Here is a 19,398-nt window from a genome sequence, read left to right as displayed (position 1 = left end):
AAGTGGTCACCAGCCATGAATTTTTAAATTTTCGACCTTGGCAATTAATAAATGAGGTTTCTGGTGTATTGTTACGTATAAATTTTCAGAAAAAACAGCAAACCGGATTCAGATTGATAAAAGTGTCGAAAATGAGTGATTACTACCTAAGGTTCCATACACGAAAAGAACTTTTTTTTAGTATAAAAAAATTCACATACATAAGAATAACTTGTTGCATGATCAACAAGAAGCAAGCTTAACCGTGAATGTTTTGCTTTCAGTAGAGGAGCTTTTCTCTGAATGCAATGCTAAAATAGGAAAGTATGTCCGACTGCAGGAGCCCGAACACACTGGATGCAAATGACAAAAAAGATGTGAAAATCGTCTAATTCACTTGAATTAAGGGACTGGAAGCTATAAGGGATACGCGCCATTCACTTAATCCAGTCCCTCAATTTTATTTCTATAATGTCTGAATCTACTCCACGCATTATTTCGCAACAGATCTTTGAATTTGAGTAGTTTCTTTTTTATAAAAGTCATGACATAAATAGTACATTGCACAACTAAAGTCGGATTCAAAAGTGTTGGCCCGTCACTTTCAATGCTTATAGCTTGTCCAAAAAAAATCTTAGAATAAAGCAATAAAAAATTTCTGACGAATAAAGTATTCCCCATTTGAGTAATGTAAAATCTATTTTGCAAAAAAATTTTTTACAGACTCAGCAATCGAAAATGTTGCGAAAAACACGTATTTTCAAGACATTTTTCACAAGGTCAACTTTGGTGGGCTACCAAATGAAATGTAACTTTTTGAAAAATGTGAAAAAATTCAAGTGAATACATTGAATTTTCTAAAATGTAATGGGTTTTACCGAGTTAAAAAATTCTTATTAATTAACTATTATAATACACTTTTCCACAATAATGTTATCTCTTCACTTAATTGAGCTAGAGCTTTCGTTTATGTCATAAAATAATCCGTTTAATTACATGATTAATATGCAAAAGAAACAAATCAATTTATGTGCAAATTAAAAGAGAAAAATGAGTATAAATAATAACTCTTTTAATCAGTTGTATGAACCTGTCAGTAGGTATGAAAAAAATGTCGAAAAAAAGGGTCACTGAGAGGACAATAGTAAATCGGAAGGCCAACCGATACAGGCTAGAGATGCATGCTAGAGATGCCTTCCGATTTACTATTGTCCTCTCAGTGACCCTTTTTTTCGACATTTCTTTCATACCTACTGACAGGTTCATACAACTGATTAAAAGAGTTATTATTTATACTCATTTTTCTCTTTTAATTTGTACATAAATTGATTTGTTTCTTTTGCATATTAATCATGTAATTAAACGGATTATTTTATGACATAAACGAAAGCTCTAGCTCAATTAAGTGAAGAGATAACATTATTGCGGAAAAGTGTAAGGGGAGTGTTCCGGTTGTGGGCACCCTTTTGTTTTTGCCTCATAACATTTGTCCATGTGCATATTATTCAAATATATGTGTACGAATTTAAAGCTAGAGGTCTAAGGTGACTGTCAGTGAAGGAATTAAATTGATTCCTTTAAATAAAAAAGTTTTATTAGAAATTTAGTGAAATGGGAATTTTTTGACAAAAAAAATTTTGTACCCGGTTGTGGGCACCCTTGAAAAATCCGCTAAAAATGGAAAAATATTAAAGGAAACCAACACAAATAAAGAAGAAATGAAAGTTTCTTTATTTTAAGAGAATTTGCCGGGATAAAGAACAAAAATGATGACACGTTTTCACACTATGCTCATCGCTAACAAAAGCATAATGCTTGCATGTGAAGTAGCTAGTACGCATACCATAACGCACTTCGAATGCACTGAACGACTATATTCATCGCATTTAATGGAGTTTGCGGCTGTCACTTTCCTTGGCAGAAAGTTTAGATAGATGAGACAGTAGTCCTCATCATTGTCAGATGGTAGAGCCTCCTTAACATAAAGGTGCCCACAACCGGGAATGACAGTCATTTTTTAAAAAGACCAACACATTTTGTGATGCAGGATTTTGGTTAAACACGAAGGTAAATCACAAAATATAATGACAACACTGCAAAAAAAAATTAAACCCTTTTTTTCTGAACGAATCTACACCCATATGTTGCTCTTCGAAAACAATACAAAATTACTTTTTTATTTATTTAATGCAAATTTTCTTTATTATGCTCACAGCTATTACACAAATGCATATATTTGTTTCGTTATCAATACGAAAAGTCCGTATTGTCAACGAACACGACTTGCAATACTTAGTTCAGTAAAGTCTGCTTGCCGTCGAAGTTTACGTAGGGGTGCCCACAACCGGAGGGTGCCCACAACCGGCGCACTTCCCCTATTATAATAGTTAATTAATAAAAAATTTTTAACTCGGTAAAACCCATTACATTCTAGAAAATTCAATGTATTCACTTGAATTTTTTCACATTTTTCAAAAAGTTACATTTCATTTGGTAGCCCACCAAAGTTGACCTTGTGAAAAATGTCTTGAAAATACGTGTTTTTCGCAACATTTTCGATTGCTGAGTCTGTAAAAAAATTTTTTGCAAAATAGATTTTACATTACTGAAATGGGGAATACTTTATTTGTCAGAAATGTTTTATTGCTTTATTCTAAGATTTTTTTTGGACAAGCTATAAGCATTGAAAGTGACGAGCCAACACTTTTGAATCCGACTTTAGTGGCACGAAAAATCATTCTTTCACCACGAGTTGTGCACTACGTTTTCTCCAACGCCTTGCGAGGAAAGGTTTCTTCGTGAGTTTCGTATAATTTTAATTTAACGTGTGCTTATGTTTAATATAATAAAAGACGAATGTTTTGAGTGGGGAAGAAGTTAGACACAAAATATATCTCGGTCAAAGAATTAAAGATTAAAGAATTTTTGTGCAACACCTATAAGGAAAGTAATACTTTGCATGCCTGTAAAGTAGGCGCAAAACAGTACTTTGCTGCACTAGTGCGGCAAAGTTCTTAAACTTTTGGGTTTTTTTGGTGATATACATAGGTATTTGTTTTCTATTTGTAGAATACCTATTTTTTACAGTAATATACGCGTAAAAAACCACGAATATTAAGTGCGGTAACATACGTTCCAAACCCTGCTAAACAGTACGTATGTTGGCGTCAACTAGCGTTTCCAAACAGTAGAGATGTGCAAAAAGCTCGAAAAGTCGAGCCGAGCCGAGCCGAAATTTTTTCGGGCCGAGCCGAGCCGAGCCCGAGCCGGCTCGATGTATCGAGTACTCGAAATTTTCGAGTACTCGAGTGACTTCGAGTACTCGAAAAATTCGAGTACTCGGGTAAATTCGAGTACTCGATTAAATTCGAGCACTCGAGTGAATTCGAGTACTCGAATTTTTCGAGTACTCGAATGGATTCGAGCTTTTGACTTACTAAAAAAACTATTAATAAGTAAAAAATTTCGAATTTTTTTGAATTACTGAATCAATATTTCTATTTGCTAAATATAATAAATGCGAAAATTCTATGAATTTTCTCTAGAACTCGAATTTACTCAGAGCTCGAAAAAATTCGAGTACTCGAATTCCCTCGAGTGCTCGAAAAATTCGAGTACTCGAATTAACTCGAGTACTCGAAACTATTCGAGCTTTTTACACAGCTCGGCTCGGCTCGAACTCGGCTCGAGCTCGAACTGATTAGGCTCGGCTCGGCTCGGCCCGAAAAATGAAAAGCTCGAAAAAGCTCGCTCGAGCCTCGAGCCTCGAGCTTTTTGCACAACTCTACCAAACAGCTTTTTTTATCAAAACCAAAAGGTGTTGCACAATATACTATTATTTTTTTAATAAGTGAGCCCATAACTGGAGGTAAAACCTTCAGTTAATATACTTTCTCCAACACTTGCTCTGAAAGGAGTACTTTTCTTGGTAGAAAAGTGTGGCGAAAGTAGAACTTTTCTCAACTGTTCTGAAGAGCGTGGCGAAAGTAAATTCAGCGTGGTGAAAGTACATAAATTTAGCGTGGCGAAAGTAAATCATGACCTAATTCTTTTTTCTTGTTCTTTGACCGAGATTTATTTTGTATCTAACTTCTTCCCCACTCAAAACATTCGCCTTTTATTATATTAAACATAAGCACACGTTAAATTAAAATTATACGAAACTCACGAAGAAACCTTTCCTCGCAAGGCGTTGGAGTAAACGTAGTGCACCACACGTGGTGAAAGAATTGCTGCTCTCGCTACGCTGCTATGACGAAAAAACAAAAGAATATAAATACGTTTCTTCTAAAATCGTTCTATTGATTTTCCAGGGTACAGTCAAAAACTGGAGACACTTTTGCTGTTTCTATTGACTCCTCTATGGGCGAATTATTAATAATCTTCGTTTATAAAGACTTTGGTAAACAAACGTCCCTTAATTATTGGAGGTGACTTTAACTGTCATAACATTCTTTGGAGAGTCTGTCTGTCCCAATGCGTGTAACTTATGCGAAGAACTGAATAAAGCAGACCTCATCCTCCTTAATGATACCTTATTGATAGGTAGGCTCACCTACCTTAGTAGGTCGCCCACCCAATCCCGTTTCTGCATTAGACCTTACTCCATATCTTCAAACCTTTTCACATCCTCATCTTGAAATGTCCTTGATGATCTTTTAGGTAGCGACCATCTTCCTATTCTTTCCTTATTAGGTATCACAGTACCAATCACATCATTTTCCTCATACAAATATAATTTAAGAAAAATAAATTATCATAAAACCCCAGAAACAAGTTTCTAGCAATTCCGATAAATGTTCAAAAATTGATTGCCATATTGAATACGCCGTTTTGAATTTTGAAAATGTAATGCAACATTCTTAATCTAGAACACCCAAAGAACTTAAATGGTAAAGGGTTTTTAATTTTGTTAAAAATTGTTGAGGTTACTTAGCTTTTCTCAAAATTGAATCCTTTTTGGCAGTGTTGGAAGTAATTTGAAAAGCTACATATGGGTTGAATGAAAAAAGTTGCACTTATAGACAAAGGTGAGACTTTTTTCATTTAACTTGTAGTTGTACATTTTTTAAGCTAGACTTTAAACGCAATGTAATTAAAATGCAATAAAAATTACGCAGGAGAAACAATTTTGTCCACTTTTTTGTAATTTTCGCCCACTGTGCCTTGCGTCCAACGAACTTCTCTTCGCTAAGCCAAGGAGAATATTTTTTATCTCAGGACTGTTGCAATTACAGTAAGGATTTTGAAATATTACAAATACATTACAAAAAAATAATTATAATATAAATGTATTATAATTATAATATTTATAATATTATATTTAAAATATCGAAAAATATTTTTTATAATCGCATTTATAATATATGTGTAGAATATGTGGGTAAAGCGATTTTTCGATATTCGACGTCCTACAAAAGTTACAGCACTGATAAGATGCGTTGGAGAGTGCAGCAGAGCGATCAATGAAGTACTTAAACTTTAAAAGGGGATTTTTCTCAAAACTATTTTTTTCAAACTAACGACCATCATATCTCAAAAACGAATTGACCAATATCGCTCTTTACAGGGCATGTTCAATAAAATACCTCTACATCTTTCGTGATTTTGTAAAACGATTGTTTATGATTATTCGTGTATATATACTTTCTGTACATAAAATGTGTTTTCTGCGTATTTCAAATGTGCTGTTTTCTTGGAATCTTTCGATACAGATAGTCCAGAATTTATAAATTTAGTTATTAAATTATATTAGTCAATTATTTCAGACTTTTTATGTTAGGTTTCAGTTTAAGGGTCATTCTCACAATCGGGACAAATGAGACGTACATTAGATTTTTTTAAATAAATAATAATAATAATTTTTCAAAACTTGTACGTCCTAATAATAGCATTCATCATGATTTAATCGGATCCTATGAAAAATAAATCGAAAATTTGAAATATTTAAAGATACACGTGTTAATATAGCATAAAAACTCCACTCCGTTACCGTTCATGAAGTAAGTTTCATTTATAGAAGAGGTATATTATATTAATTCTGCAATACAAAAAAGTCTTTTGCAGGGTAATATCTACTTATTATTTTATTTCTAATTGATTCATCAAGAATAAAGTAAAATATTTGTTAGGTATTTTTTCCTAGAATTAAATTAGTTTTGTGCAGAAATAAAACTCCCCTCCGTTACCGCTCACAAATATAATTATAAAATATAAACAAAAACGATAACATAGAAATAAATACATCAAAACTCTTTGTAGTGTCATTATAGTTATGATTCCCGGTTATGTCCAAATTTTTTCCCGGTTTTTTTCTCATTTCGAAAATAAATAAATCTTTAAATTTTTTTAATTTTTCAAAAATAATCTTGTCTCTTTATAATTATAATTGAAATTTTGATTTTTTAATTTTATTAAAATTATATTGATAATAATTGAATTTCTGCAAAAAAATTTCACTATTTATAAAAACAATTGAATCCTTCCAAAGAATGCTATTATTTATGAAAATAATTTAATTCTTGTGAAGAATTTTATTAAAATTTTTGAAAATAATAATCATTAATAATAATTAATTATTTACTTAATAAGTAATAAATATTTAATCAGAAATTTAAAATTATAAAAATTTAAGAGAAGTTTAATAATATTTTTAGAAGCAAAAAATTGATTTAAAACTGTAAGAGGGACCTTAAATTTTAAAAATTAAATTATAATTACGGTCACTAACTTCCCTTGATTATTTACGAAAAATTTAAATATAATTCTTTAAAAGAATTCAATTATTTTTCAAAAAATGTAAACAAATTTCAATTATTTAAAAAAATTTCAATTATTTGTTTAGAAAAATTCAATTATCTTGAAACAATAGAATTAAAAAATTACAACAATCTTATTTTTCAGAATTAAAAAAAAATTTTGCGAAAGTTCAATTTTATTAAACAATTTTAAGTATGTATATTTTTTCAAATTAACTAATAAAAATTTTAATTATTAATCTTCGCAGTAAGAAACATGAATACATTAGAATTTAACTCTTTATAATATTCAATTATTAATCAATTATTAAATTAAAATACTTTGGAAATTCTATTTGTTAAAAAGTTTCTAATGAAATTCTTTAACAAATTTAATTTTATATTTTCAGTCGAATTGATTTTTTACTATCAAATTAATTATTTTTAACTAACTTAAATTTAGAGAACAGTATAAATTCCTATAAAAATTGAAATAAAAAGTGATTTTTTAAAAACAAATTAAAATAATAAAACTTTTTTAATTTTGGTAAAAAAATTCCCGGTTTGGTATAAAATTCCCGGCTAATTCCCGGTTTTTCCCGGTCAAATAAAATTCCCGGTTATTTCCCGGTTTTCCCGGAATTCCCGGTTAGTAGACACCCTGAATTTTAGTATCAATTAAAAAGTGAAAATACAATGTGCGTGTATAGTTGGGTGTCCGTAAGATACATGGAGAATTTATTTTTTCGAATTTTGCTTATGCCACCCCCTAGTTTGGTTCCAATATAAGAAGAAAAAATTTATCGGAAAATCCAAAGCTGATTGATTAATTAATTATTATTAATTAAACACGTGCCAGTAATTGATCGTAACTATTAATATTTAGAATATTTACTTCAAAAATGTGGAAAAGCAAAATTTCAAGTCCGACATATTGGATCAAAAATTTTGAAAGTGCTATCTTGTAGTACAGCTAACAATGAAGAGATTTGTGATCTGGAGTATTTTTTGCTTAAAAATATTAAAACTTATGAATTTTTTTAAGAATGTGCATTTTTCCCATGTATTTTCAATGGAAAATTACGATCGATTACTGACATAATTAATCGTGTTAATATTAATCAATCGGCTTTGGATTTTCGCATTTTTACGGACACCCTAGTGTAAAGTGTAGCGGTTATCATTCCGAGTTTTGAATGTACGTATTCGTTAGGTTTAGGTGTTCGCGTCCCTCGTAGTAAATTGGTCTATTGTTCCTAGTTACATTAACTAAATTTTTCTCTAGCGAACCTCGTGTTTTGGCGCTTCCTCACAGTTGGAAGAACCTACGAGGCAACAAATTCAATCGATTGTCAACATAGTTTTTCTCCGTAAACGCTTGTACTATTTTTTTAATGACCTACTCCAAAACTCAGTAATATTTGTTATTATTCTTGTGATCAATAGAACGCAAAGTTTCCAAGAATAATTATGTAAAAGAACCATTTTTTTTAATTACTAGATACAAATTTAGAGGTGAAAAACTTTATAGGAAAAGCAAGTTTTCAAAACCGGATAAATCCACATTTTCCTATATCGAGAATTAGAAACTTGAGCAAATTTTAAGAAAGAAAACTACTGTTTAAAGTAAAAAACTAGTAACCCCATTTACCATTAGGTCGAAGTTCTTAGTACTTAGATTATAAACAAATCACGACCATACGGAAAATACGATTACTACCTTTTTACTTTGGACAATGTTTTTATATTTAAGACGTTTCTGTTAATTCTGTCTAATAATAAAAATAAAAATTATGTTATCATTTTTTTCTTTAATTTTTACTGAAGTATTAGTTTGAAGTTGAAAGGTCGAACGTTAGAATAGTGACATTGGTCACTCGCGGAACCGTTTCAGTGTTGCCAGATACACCACATTTCCGCATTTTACACCATAAAATGAGACCGTCATCCGGAATCCAAATAGCGCTCGGATATTTTCGAACTCTTGAGTAATTTCAAATACTTGTAACAGCAATCGAGCTATTCAAGCTTTTTGCACACCTCTACTACTTTGATAATTTTAAGCATAGTTTTATTTAATTGCCAATCAAATAAAACTATTGATAGAAATAATGTAGATAATACTCATTTTGTCTTATATTCAAAATTATTGTGGTGAATGATTTGTTTGAGAGTTCTGAATTGGTTTTGAATTGGTTTTTTGTAGACGGTAAATTTCATATTAATCTCGTTTTCTCGTGTACGCCCTTGTTGCGAAAAAAAAATAGGCCAGTCGGTGAGTACAAAAAGTGCACATAATAAGTGCAACCTGAAAAGTCGAAGCAGTTTCTTGTAGTTTGAGGGCCCCAAATAAGAGCCCCATAGTTTGCACCACATTTCCGGTTGCGAAAAATGGTGTAAGCAATCGCCAAAGTTCGAAAAACATGGTTTTTCGATGACTGTTGCTTCCGGTTAAATTTTAGGGGAAAAAGTTGTGATTGAAAGTTATAGAGCTTGGAAATAGCTTTCAAATGATTGGTCGCAAGTTAAGAAAGCTTAATTAGTTTAGTTGCAAATGAATTTAAAGCATTAAAAATAGCACTTTTTTAATTGTTTAATAACTTTGTTAATAATTATCGAATTTGTTTCTAACTTCCCAGAAATATTCCCCTTGCGAGGCTGAATAAATCCCAAAAAAATCAACTTGATCGGGTAAATAGTTTATGCATAATTCCATTTGTTAACTAAAAACATGTAATTTTTCAACGGAATTTCCCCACTTTTGGACCTGCGAATTCCGTTTTTTTTTCTTGGAGAGTACAGTTAAGGAGGCTAACTTTAATTCCATTTAAATGGGAAATTGATTTTTTTTATTTAAGTGCATAATAATAGACGTTAAAAAAGGGTATGTTTTTTTGACATAAACAAATGGAATAACTCGGCCAATTTTCACTTTATCGATTTCGTGTAAAGGGCATTTGATTTCATTTGTTTTCACAAAACTTTTCCAAAAAAAAAAAAAATCCGATCTAACTTCAAGAGGTGGAGAGTTAACTTTTTTTAAAAAAAAAATTCCTGACAAGTTAATCATTAATGTTTTTTATTGAAATTCGCACCACTTACAGTTTGATACATGTATTTTATGTAAAAAAATTAAACATAAGGTTTTGTGCATTTATTTTTAATTTATAACAAGTAAAAGTAAATGTATCCATTTTTCAACCTCTGAACGGCGGAGTGGGGGTACTCGGAGGAGCGTGATTCTCGCCGCCACAACTGAATTTAGCTGTTCAAATTTGCAAAAATGGTCATAACTTCGTTAATTATTTACCGATTTTTATCTTTCTTTTTTTAATTTGATGTATTTTGTTACGCTGAATCCAAAAATAATTTTATATGTTTTCAAAATACAATATTTTTAATAATAAAAAAAAAATTTTTTTTTAACAACAAATTTTTTACTATCCGCTCTAAGTGTAATTCGAAATTTATTTAAAAATTTGAAAATTTAATTTTAAAAAAAACACATACCCGACAAGTTTCGAATAAGAACAATTGGTTGATCAATTTAACTAATACTGAAATTCCCCAAGAAGTGATTGACGTAGTTTCTTTGGGTGCAAATTTCAGTTTTTCTCAGCAAATTTCCAAACAAAATGTAATTACAGTTATTAAAAATCTTGAACACTCTATTTCTAATCTAGACATAAATTCTGAATCAAAAAGTGAAATCAGAAATAGAGTTACGAACAGTGTTATTAACAATTTGAATAAAAAACATCATGTCACTAATGAAGATAAAATCTTTGCTTCAAAATTAAAATCTACTAATAATTTTCTTAAAAGTAACCCTGAACTTTTTTTCACAAATTCCGACAAAGGTAACGTTTCTGTTTGTATTAAAAAATCTGATTATATATCTAAAGCTAACACCTTACTTTCTGATCAACACACTTATAAAGAAATAACTGGAAAAAATATTTTGTCTAAATTACAATCGGATACTTACAAAATCCTGCAAAATCTCAATTCTAATGATTATCTTAAATATAAATACCATAAAAATCAACTAACTATGACAAACACGACTATGGCGAAATTTTATGGTTTACCAAAAGTTCACAAGGAAAATGTACCTCTCCGACCGATTGTTTCTCTTGTGAACAGTCCAACACATTTTCTGGCAAAAACTGTGTACGATGAACTAAAATCTGCAATTCCTTTGCCTAAATCGCACATAAACAACAGCTTCGAATTAAAAGAAAAATTGAAAAATATTTCATTGCTAGATAATTTTGTATTACTTTCACTAGATGTTAGCTCACTCTTTACGAATGTTTCATACGAACTAGTTCTCCAAAGCTTAGATAAAAGAATCACAAATATTCAAAATTCATGTAAAATTCCATTTGTTGATCTAACTAATTGTGTTAAGTTTCTCTTCGATAATACTATCTTCCTTTTCAATGAAAATATTTACCAACAAATTTATGGCACCCCTATGGGTTCCCCGATATCACCATTATTTGCGGATATTGTCATGGATGACCTTGAAAGTGATTGTTTAAAAAAATTAAAAAATAAATTTAACTGCATTCCTGTTTTCTATTTTAGATATGTGGACGACATATAATTAAGTGTCCACACAGATCATGTCGACTTAGTATTAAATGTTTTTAACTCTTATAATAAAAATTTAAAATTTACTCATGAATTAGAAATCAATAATCAAATTAATTTTCTCGATATGACTTTAATTAAAGACAATGATAAACTCATTACTAATTGGTTCCAAAAACCATCATCTTCTAATAGAGTTATTAATTACTTTTCAGGCCATCCAATCCAACAAAAAAAGAACATTGTTTATAATTTGTTGGATAGAGCTATCTTATTGTCACATGAATCTTTTCACAAATGTAATATCGAAAAGGTGTTCCAAATTTTACTTAAGAATGATTATCCATTGGACTTTATCAATAAACATAAAAAAATTAGATTGTTTAAACAAAAATCTACATTGAACAATAATCAAAATTTTAATAAATCATTTATCTATAGTCGTATTCCAAAAATTTGCATTCCATTTAATAATAATTATTCACAATTGTCAAAGATTTTAAAAGATTATAATTTATTGTCAATTCCAATGGTTAATAAGTCTTTAACTTCAGTTGTTAAATTAGGTAAGGATTCAACCAACAAATGGAACCAAACTGGTATCGTTTACAAATTTAACTGTAATAATTGTTCCGCCACTTACATCGGTGAATCAAAACGTAGTTTGGAAAAAAGAATCAAAGAATACAAAAACAAAAAAATTGAATCTGTAGTTAATGAACATCAAACTACACTCAATCATTCTTTCAATTTTGATGAAGTAAAAATTGTAGATTTGGAATCAAATTATAAAAAACGATTAATTTCTGAAATGTTATATATTAAGTTTAACGATAACACGATCAATAAGAAAGAAGATATACAATTTCTAAGCAATGCATATTTTCCTCTATTAAGAAAACTGAAAGAGTGAACTTATCTCGATTATTTTGATTTGAGTTCATTGACTCCACACGTGCTGTTTATATGACGTGCAAAATTGTCTCCTTCAGATTTTAGTCTTGTTTTGTCACTCGTATGAGATGTCCGTGTTTTATGTGAAACTGTTCGCTCGTAATTTTTTTGACGTTTTTTATGTTTTTGAGACGTGTTACTAATGTAACAAATATAACAAATTATTTATTTGAATAATTTTTTTTAACTAATTTTGTAAAATGACTAGGTAGATATTAATTTTTGTATTAACTTAATTTTTTTTTGTAAAAATCTTTTATTTGTAAAATTTTAATTTTTAAAAAAATAATTTTTATTGTTTAATAAAGTGGCCTGATGATGGTGTCAAACCAAGACACCGAAACGTTGCACAACTAATGTAACATTGTTTCATTTATCACTCTTCCGATAATCGAATAAAAAAGGATTTACAAACTTCAACAACGGAAGAAAAAAATCATCTATAAATTTTTAATTATTATTTATCATATTTGACAAAAAATTCTTTTCGTACATATAATTCCATTGAATTTAAAATAATATTATGACATAAAAAAAATAAAATTATTTACTTATAAGTGTGTAGCATTGTTGTATTGATAGTTGAACAGGCGTGCATATGTGAACCTGATGCTACAAGCTTATATATAATTAATTTTAATTTTTTTATGTCATAATATTATTTTAAATTCAATGGAATTATATGTACGAAAAGAATTTTTTGTCAAATATGATATATAAGTAATTAAAAATTTGTTGTTAAAAAAAATTTTCTTTTTTATTATTAAAAATATTGTATTTTGAAAACATATAAAATTATTTTTGGATTCAGCGTAACAAAATACATCAAATTAAAAAAAGAAAGATAAAAATCGGTAAATAATTAACGAAGTTATGACCATTTTTGCAAATTTGAACAGCTAAATTCAGTTGTGGCGGCGAGAATCACGCTCCTCCGAGTACCCCCACTCCGCCGTTCAGAGGTTGAAAAATGGATACATTTACTTTTACTTGTTATAAATTAAAAATAAATGCACAAAACCTTATGTTTAATTTTTTTACATAAAATACATGTATCAAACTGTAAGTGGTGCGAATTTCAATAAAAAACATTAATGATTAACTTGTCAGGAATTTTTTTTTTAAAAAAAGTTAACTCTCCACCTCTTGAAGTTAGATCGGATTTTTTTTTTTTTTGGAAAAGTTTTGTGAAAACAAATGAAATCAAATGCCCTTTACACGAAATCGATAAAGTGAAAATTGGCCGAGTTATTCCATTTGTTTATGTCAAAAAAACATACCCTTTTTTAACGTCTATTATTATGCACTTAAATAAAAAAAATCAATTTCCCATTTAAATGGAATTAAAGTTAGCCTCCTTAACTGTACTCTCCAAGAAAAAAAAACGGAATTCGCAGGTCCAAAAGTGGGGAAATTCCGTTGAAAAATTACATGTTTTTAGTTAACAAATGGAATTATGCATAAACTATTTACCCGATCAAGTTGATTTTTTTGGGATTTATTCAGCCTCGCAAGGGGAATATTTCTGGGAAGTTAGAAACAAATTCGATAATTATTAACAAAGTTATTAAACAATTAAAAAAGTGCTATTTTTAATGGTTTAAATTCATTTGCAACTAGACTAATTAAGCTTTTTTAACTTGCGACCAATCATTTGAGAGCTATTTCCAAGCTCTATAACTTTCAATCACAACTTTTTCCCCTAAAATTTAACCGGAAGCAACAGTCATCGAAAAACCATGTTTTTCGAACTTTGGCGATTGCTTACACCATTTTTCGCAACCGGAAATGTGGTGCAAACTATGGGGCTCTTATTTGGGGCCCTCAAACTACAAGAAACTGCTTCGACTTTTCAGGTTGCACTTATTATGTGCACTTTTTGCACTCACCGACTGGCCTAAAAATCATTTGAAACGAAAAGCAAAAAGAACATTACAAATGTAAAATATTAATAATACAATATAATATATATAATATAATATATATAATATATATAATATAATATATATAATATATAATAATATATTATATATATTATAATAATAATAATAATTAATATATTTATATATATTATATATAATATATATAATATAATATATATATTAATATATATATATTAATAATACTCACGTGCATTATCATCAGAAGGATGATAAAAACTGAGACCTAATGAAACCAACGCAGCTATCTCTAAAATGATTAACGTTACATCTTGCAGTGCTTCCCATACTAATTGTAAAAATGTTTTTGGTGGTTTAGGAGGTATCATGTTTGATCCGAACGTGTCTCGCCTATGCTGAATGTCTGCTTCTGATCCACTGAGACCTGGGAACATTATAATTATCAATTTCTTTTCATTTTCACATTTTCTTCATACTATTAATTCTTATAAGTCTCACGCCATTTTGTACAATAAAATCAAACAATTCAGGAAGTTTTGTTATTCAGGTTTAAAATTCCATAAAAAATGTAATTATATGAATGGTCAAAATGCCGTGAGACCAAGCAACTAAAAATCGTTTCTTCAATAATTTATTAAACTTTGCCGTATTAAAAGATAGAAATTGTTTATAGAAAAAAGACATTTTGAATACTATAAAATGTCAAAAATTTTAGACATTTTCAATACTAAACCCTTCACTATTTGAGAAAAATTGATCCAAAATAGCGAGCGAAATTTTGTTATTTCACGCAAAATTTCGTGAAACTTATAGCGAATTCGGTTATCTGCACCGGAGCACTCTCGGAGTGCTCCAGAGCAGGAGTAGCATGTTCGGTTTGACAAATGTGCTCTAGTGCAGATCGTTTGGAGTATTCGCTTTAGCAGCACTGCTCCGGCGCAGATCGTTTCGAGTATTCGTTTTGGCAGCACTGCTCCGGCGCAGATCGTTATTTGTGTTCGAATTAAGAAGTGTGCACTCTCAAGGATCGAAAGGTGCAACAAAATTTGCTCCCACAATTTTGTTAGTGCAGTTTAAAAAAATGTCAAGAGAAGCGGCAAATTTAAAAATTTCACTTCTAACAGATTTAATTGACACCTCTAGCGATAGTAGTGAAGACGAATTATGTTTTTTATAATGAATTTTGTATTTAGAGAAAGACTAACATTCAATATTTTAATATTTAATAAAAACAGTAAATAATTTTCAATATTTTTAATATTTAAATAAAAATACTCATTATAAAGTAATTATTTGGTCTCAAAGAAATAACCTTTTCACTTATTTTATTATTGTTGTTGTTAGTAGTTCAAAATGTCAAATAGTGTGAACAAAATTTATATCAGAAATATTATTCGATAATTTTGTGATTAACAATTCTGCTATATCAAAACATTGACCGAATAAGATTTTAAAATTCTAATAAAAATATCAAATTTTTTGCTTTTAAAAATATTATTTATGTATACATCATAAAATATTTAATTTTAAGTAAAATAATTTTACATTTAAGAAGAAAATATATTGCATAATATAATGTATAATAATATATATAATATAATAAATATAATATTATATTATATAAGTTTAATTAAATTTAAACTTCGCGCCAAACGAGCAGTGTATGCTTTACACCATAGCAGTTCATGTTGTGCTCCTGCTCCAAAAACAGTCGAACTTTGACAGTGTTCATGACGTCATAGATTGCCTCAGAGTAGAGCACAGCTTTTTGAGAGCAGAGTAAACTATACTCCTACACCGAGCAAGATCGCTCTCGGAGCAGATAACCGAATTCGCTATTAGTATATAGAGACTTTTGGGGTCGCTGAATTCAAATCTGACTCCGAAATCCAAATTTTATTGATTAAGTTTGAACCTGACATAAATTTAGAATTTTGTTATTGGAAAAGATAATATCAGTCAGGATCCCAAATGTGCCACGTGGAGGCTGCAAGTTATATATTCCATTTTGTTTTTTGATTAAATTTTTCTTTGCTTTTGTTAACTTGTTAAAATATTTTATTCCAGATAAAATAAAACAATTATGTTAGCCATTTTGCACGGAGAGAAAAATCAAGCGTTTTTAGTATGGAGACTTCCTATGGTAATTTTGTATGAACGCCCTGCTTAAAAGGCGTGTTTTTATACCTCAGTTGCATGAAACATATACTAAAATAGCATAGATCTCTTGCAATCGTAGTATACTGACGCCCCATGCGTTTAAAGGTAGAACTTTTATGCTGATAACGTAGAAATTCATACAAATACAGCAGAAATTTTACGCCTATTGCGCATGTGAATTCTTTTACTAAATAAGGTTAACTGTCCATACTAAAAACGCTTGATTTTTCTCTCCGTGTGGATCCACCATTTTTAATTTTTCAATTTTGACGTCAGATTTAAATTCAACGACCTCAATTAAACTTTTGTATATTAAGTTTGAAGAATTTCCACATGAATTAAAAAGAATGTTTGTTAAAATTAACACTAAAAAAATCAGAATGCGTGAATTTGACCTGCTCTTTAAAATCAAATAATACATAATAATTAATAATAACTAATTACTTAATTATCATCTTAACACGCTCTGAATTGGGAATCTTTTGTAGATAATATAATATAATACATAATATAATTATTTTAAATACATTCTTGTATTTTATTGTACAAAATGATAAGCAATAAAGGACACATTGTAATTTTTAGTTTGTATGAAAAGAGAATAATAAATACCTTCACTGGGGGAAGTATATAATTTTTTGCAGATCTCTTGTACTCCTCCATGGCTATTAATCTTATTAACACCTTCGCGACCTCGAAGCTCCATAAGCTCTCGTAGTTGCTTAAGTGTAATTCCATACTGAGCTGGTCGCCCATCTATTGTCGCCATTTCGTTTTTTCCTTAAATATGGCTTTCGCCAATTTCACCACTCTTCTCTGATCTTGTCAATAAGTACCCGAAGTTTTGCACTTTGTGCCTCTAATTTGATGGAAGTCCAGCACCTACAATCATACAATTATTTCAAAAAAATTAATTTTATCTCAAAAATCAGTTAAGGAGAAGTTCATTTTGTTGGTTTGGAAAATAACGTACATTAACTTCATAAATTATTAATATTGATATTTGAAAACTTGTTCCTCTTTTTTATTGTTATATTCAATAGCTTTTCGAACGTCAATATTACAGATAGGTATAGTCATTTTATCCAGTTTAAAACTTTAGATGAATTTTTAAAAAAATATTATTTTGCAGTACACAGAAAAACAGTTAACCCATATTGGACAGCTGTTCGACTACAGTCGAACACTAAACTTTTTCATTTTTTTTCCTAAAATAATGAAAATTAGAAAAATATCTTTTATAGTAAACATTAGTTTACTATTTAATCTTCAAAAAAATCATTATTAGCGACTGCTCTCTAGATCATCCCCTAACTTACAAGAGTGACTTCTGCCAACTCTTACACAACCCTTACGTACATAGATAATTGAATTATTATATAAATTGATTATTATAAACAAAATTATATAATTAATATTAATAAAAAATGGCTTCATTTGCAACAGTTAACGCAATTAATCAATTAACTTTTTCATATCCCTGCACAGCATAAGATTAAGGTTCCATTGGAACGTCAAGGTAAGCCTGCAAAGAAAAATTGAAAAAAAATTTTTACCACTTAAAAGTTGAAGAAAAACTAAAATTTACGTTCTTTGAAAACTTTTTTCTAAACGCAATATTTTCAGACTTAAAAGCTACTGAAAATAGATCTACTTTAACAAATGAAACATTTCGAAAATTTGGGCAATTATATACAGAAAAAATACATTTATATTTTTTTATACATAACGAGAAAAAGATATGTTTAGCCAATTTTAGAAGGTCTTAGGGTAGGTAAATTTCACGTGGAATCGACCATGAAAAAATAAAAGATTTATAAAAATTTGAATCTTTTACTTTTAATAATTCTATACCTATATAACAGTTTAATAAATTTAAATATCCCGACCTTTAAAAAGAGGTTATGGAATGGTATCTCGGTATCAAATAAGGCTCATAAAGGCAACCTACACTTTTCTTAATAGGGTAAACCAGACAGTAGTCGGACACTTTTCAATTTTGAATAGCTATAAAACCGTATGAGATAAAAACAATTTGTTTGTTACTAATCATTTCTAAGATCATTATAAACAAACCTAAGCTTTTGTAATTGAAAAAAAAAATTATTTTCTACGGTTCTTGAAGGTGGCCGACTATTGTCGTATGCTTACTTGTTTATTTACTAATTTTTTTTCATAAACATGAATGGTTTAATAGTTTTGTGTGATCGTAAGGAACAATATCATGTAAAAGAATTTGGAAAAAAATATGAATTGCACCTTTAAAAAACAGTGTTAATTAAAAGGATTGCTTTAGGTGGCTGACTAGTGTCGTATTCTTACTTGTTTATTTAAAAATTTGTTTAACAAATAAAAAATGTTTTAAATATTGATAATATAGCCTATTTCTAGAGTTTGTTTCTTGTTATAATAGACACTCTAAAATCATTAAGAATAAATGTTTTAATTTTTAATGCACAGACAAAAAAATAAAGTCAGTTATCTGAATTTCAGTAATTCACTTAGGAATCAATGTACTTTTTATTTAACTTATAAAATGTCGAGACTATTCAAGATAAGACTCATAGTTCGTCTCGACGCTTCAAGAGGAGACAAGATTGGAAAGAATCCCGCCTTGCGGCAACACTATGTAGAAATCAAGAAGCGATAGAAAATCCAGAAGATTTCTGGCTAGATCTGCTGTCGTCACTCGTCAGACGACGAAAAAAATATGAAAAATTTCGCGAAATGTGAAAGTTTCTTGTGCTTGTTGCACGCGCACAGTTTGTAGTAGAATAATTTTGACTCTTTATTCAAATTGGAAACAACTTTGTGCTAATTCATTGAATTTTAAAACAAACAGATTTACTATATTAAATTATAATATATAAACTGAAACTTAAAATATTTGACGAATTCCATATTTTCTTGGATCAAGAACACATGTTCATTATATAGCAAGACAATTGTTATCATGAACCAATTACATAATTAACTCCTCTGTATTTAATCAATCAATTCAAACAAAATCTTTTAATCCAGTTAAAACAAGTAATTACTAACATTAATCTTCTTACTTTCATGGCTCA

The 19,398-nt window shown here is 29.3% G+C and overlaps 1 protein-coding gene across 9 annotated transcripts in view; it reads right to left on the bottom strand.

The window, feature by feature from the left end:
• Positions 1-19,398, bottom strand: part of LOC122512364 (plasma membrane calcium-transporting ATPase 1) — a 221,545-nt gene that overhangs the window by 132,701 nt on the left and 69,446 nt on the right. For all 9 annotated transcript variants that reach the window (XR_006302616.1, XM_043628151.1, XM_043628150.1 and 6 more), the window contains 2 exons: positions 16,943-17,212; positions 14,400-14,594 (listed from right to left, as the gene is read on the bottom strand). Coding sequence is in view for 8 of the 9 variants with exons in the window: in XM_043628151.1 (XP_043484086.1) it covers positions 14,400-14,594; positions 16,943-17,099 (352 nt within the window). In the remaining variant the exon portion in view is untranslated. The remainder of the gene's footprint in view (positions 1-14,399; positions 14,595-16,942; positions 17,213-19,398) is intronic.

Source organism: Leptopilina heterotoma, unplaced genomic scaffold, assembly GCF_015476425.1.
Source record: "Leptopilina heterotoma isolate Lh14 unplaced genomic scaffold, ASM1547642v1 Lhet_97, whole genome shotgun sequence".
NCBI classification, from domain to species: domain Eukaryota; kingdom Metazoa; phylum Arthropoda; class Insecta; order Hymenoptera; family Figitidae; genus Leptopilina; species Leptopilina heterotoma.
The sequence above is the reverse complement of the archived record's forward strand: the minus strand, read 5'-3'. Positions and strand labels throughout refer to the sequence as shown.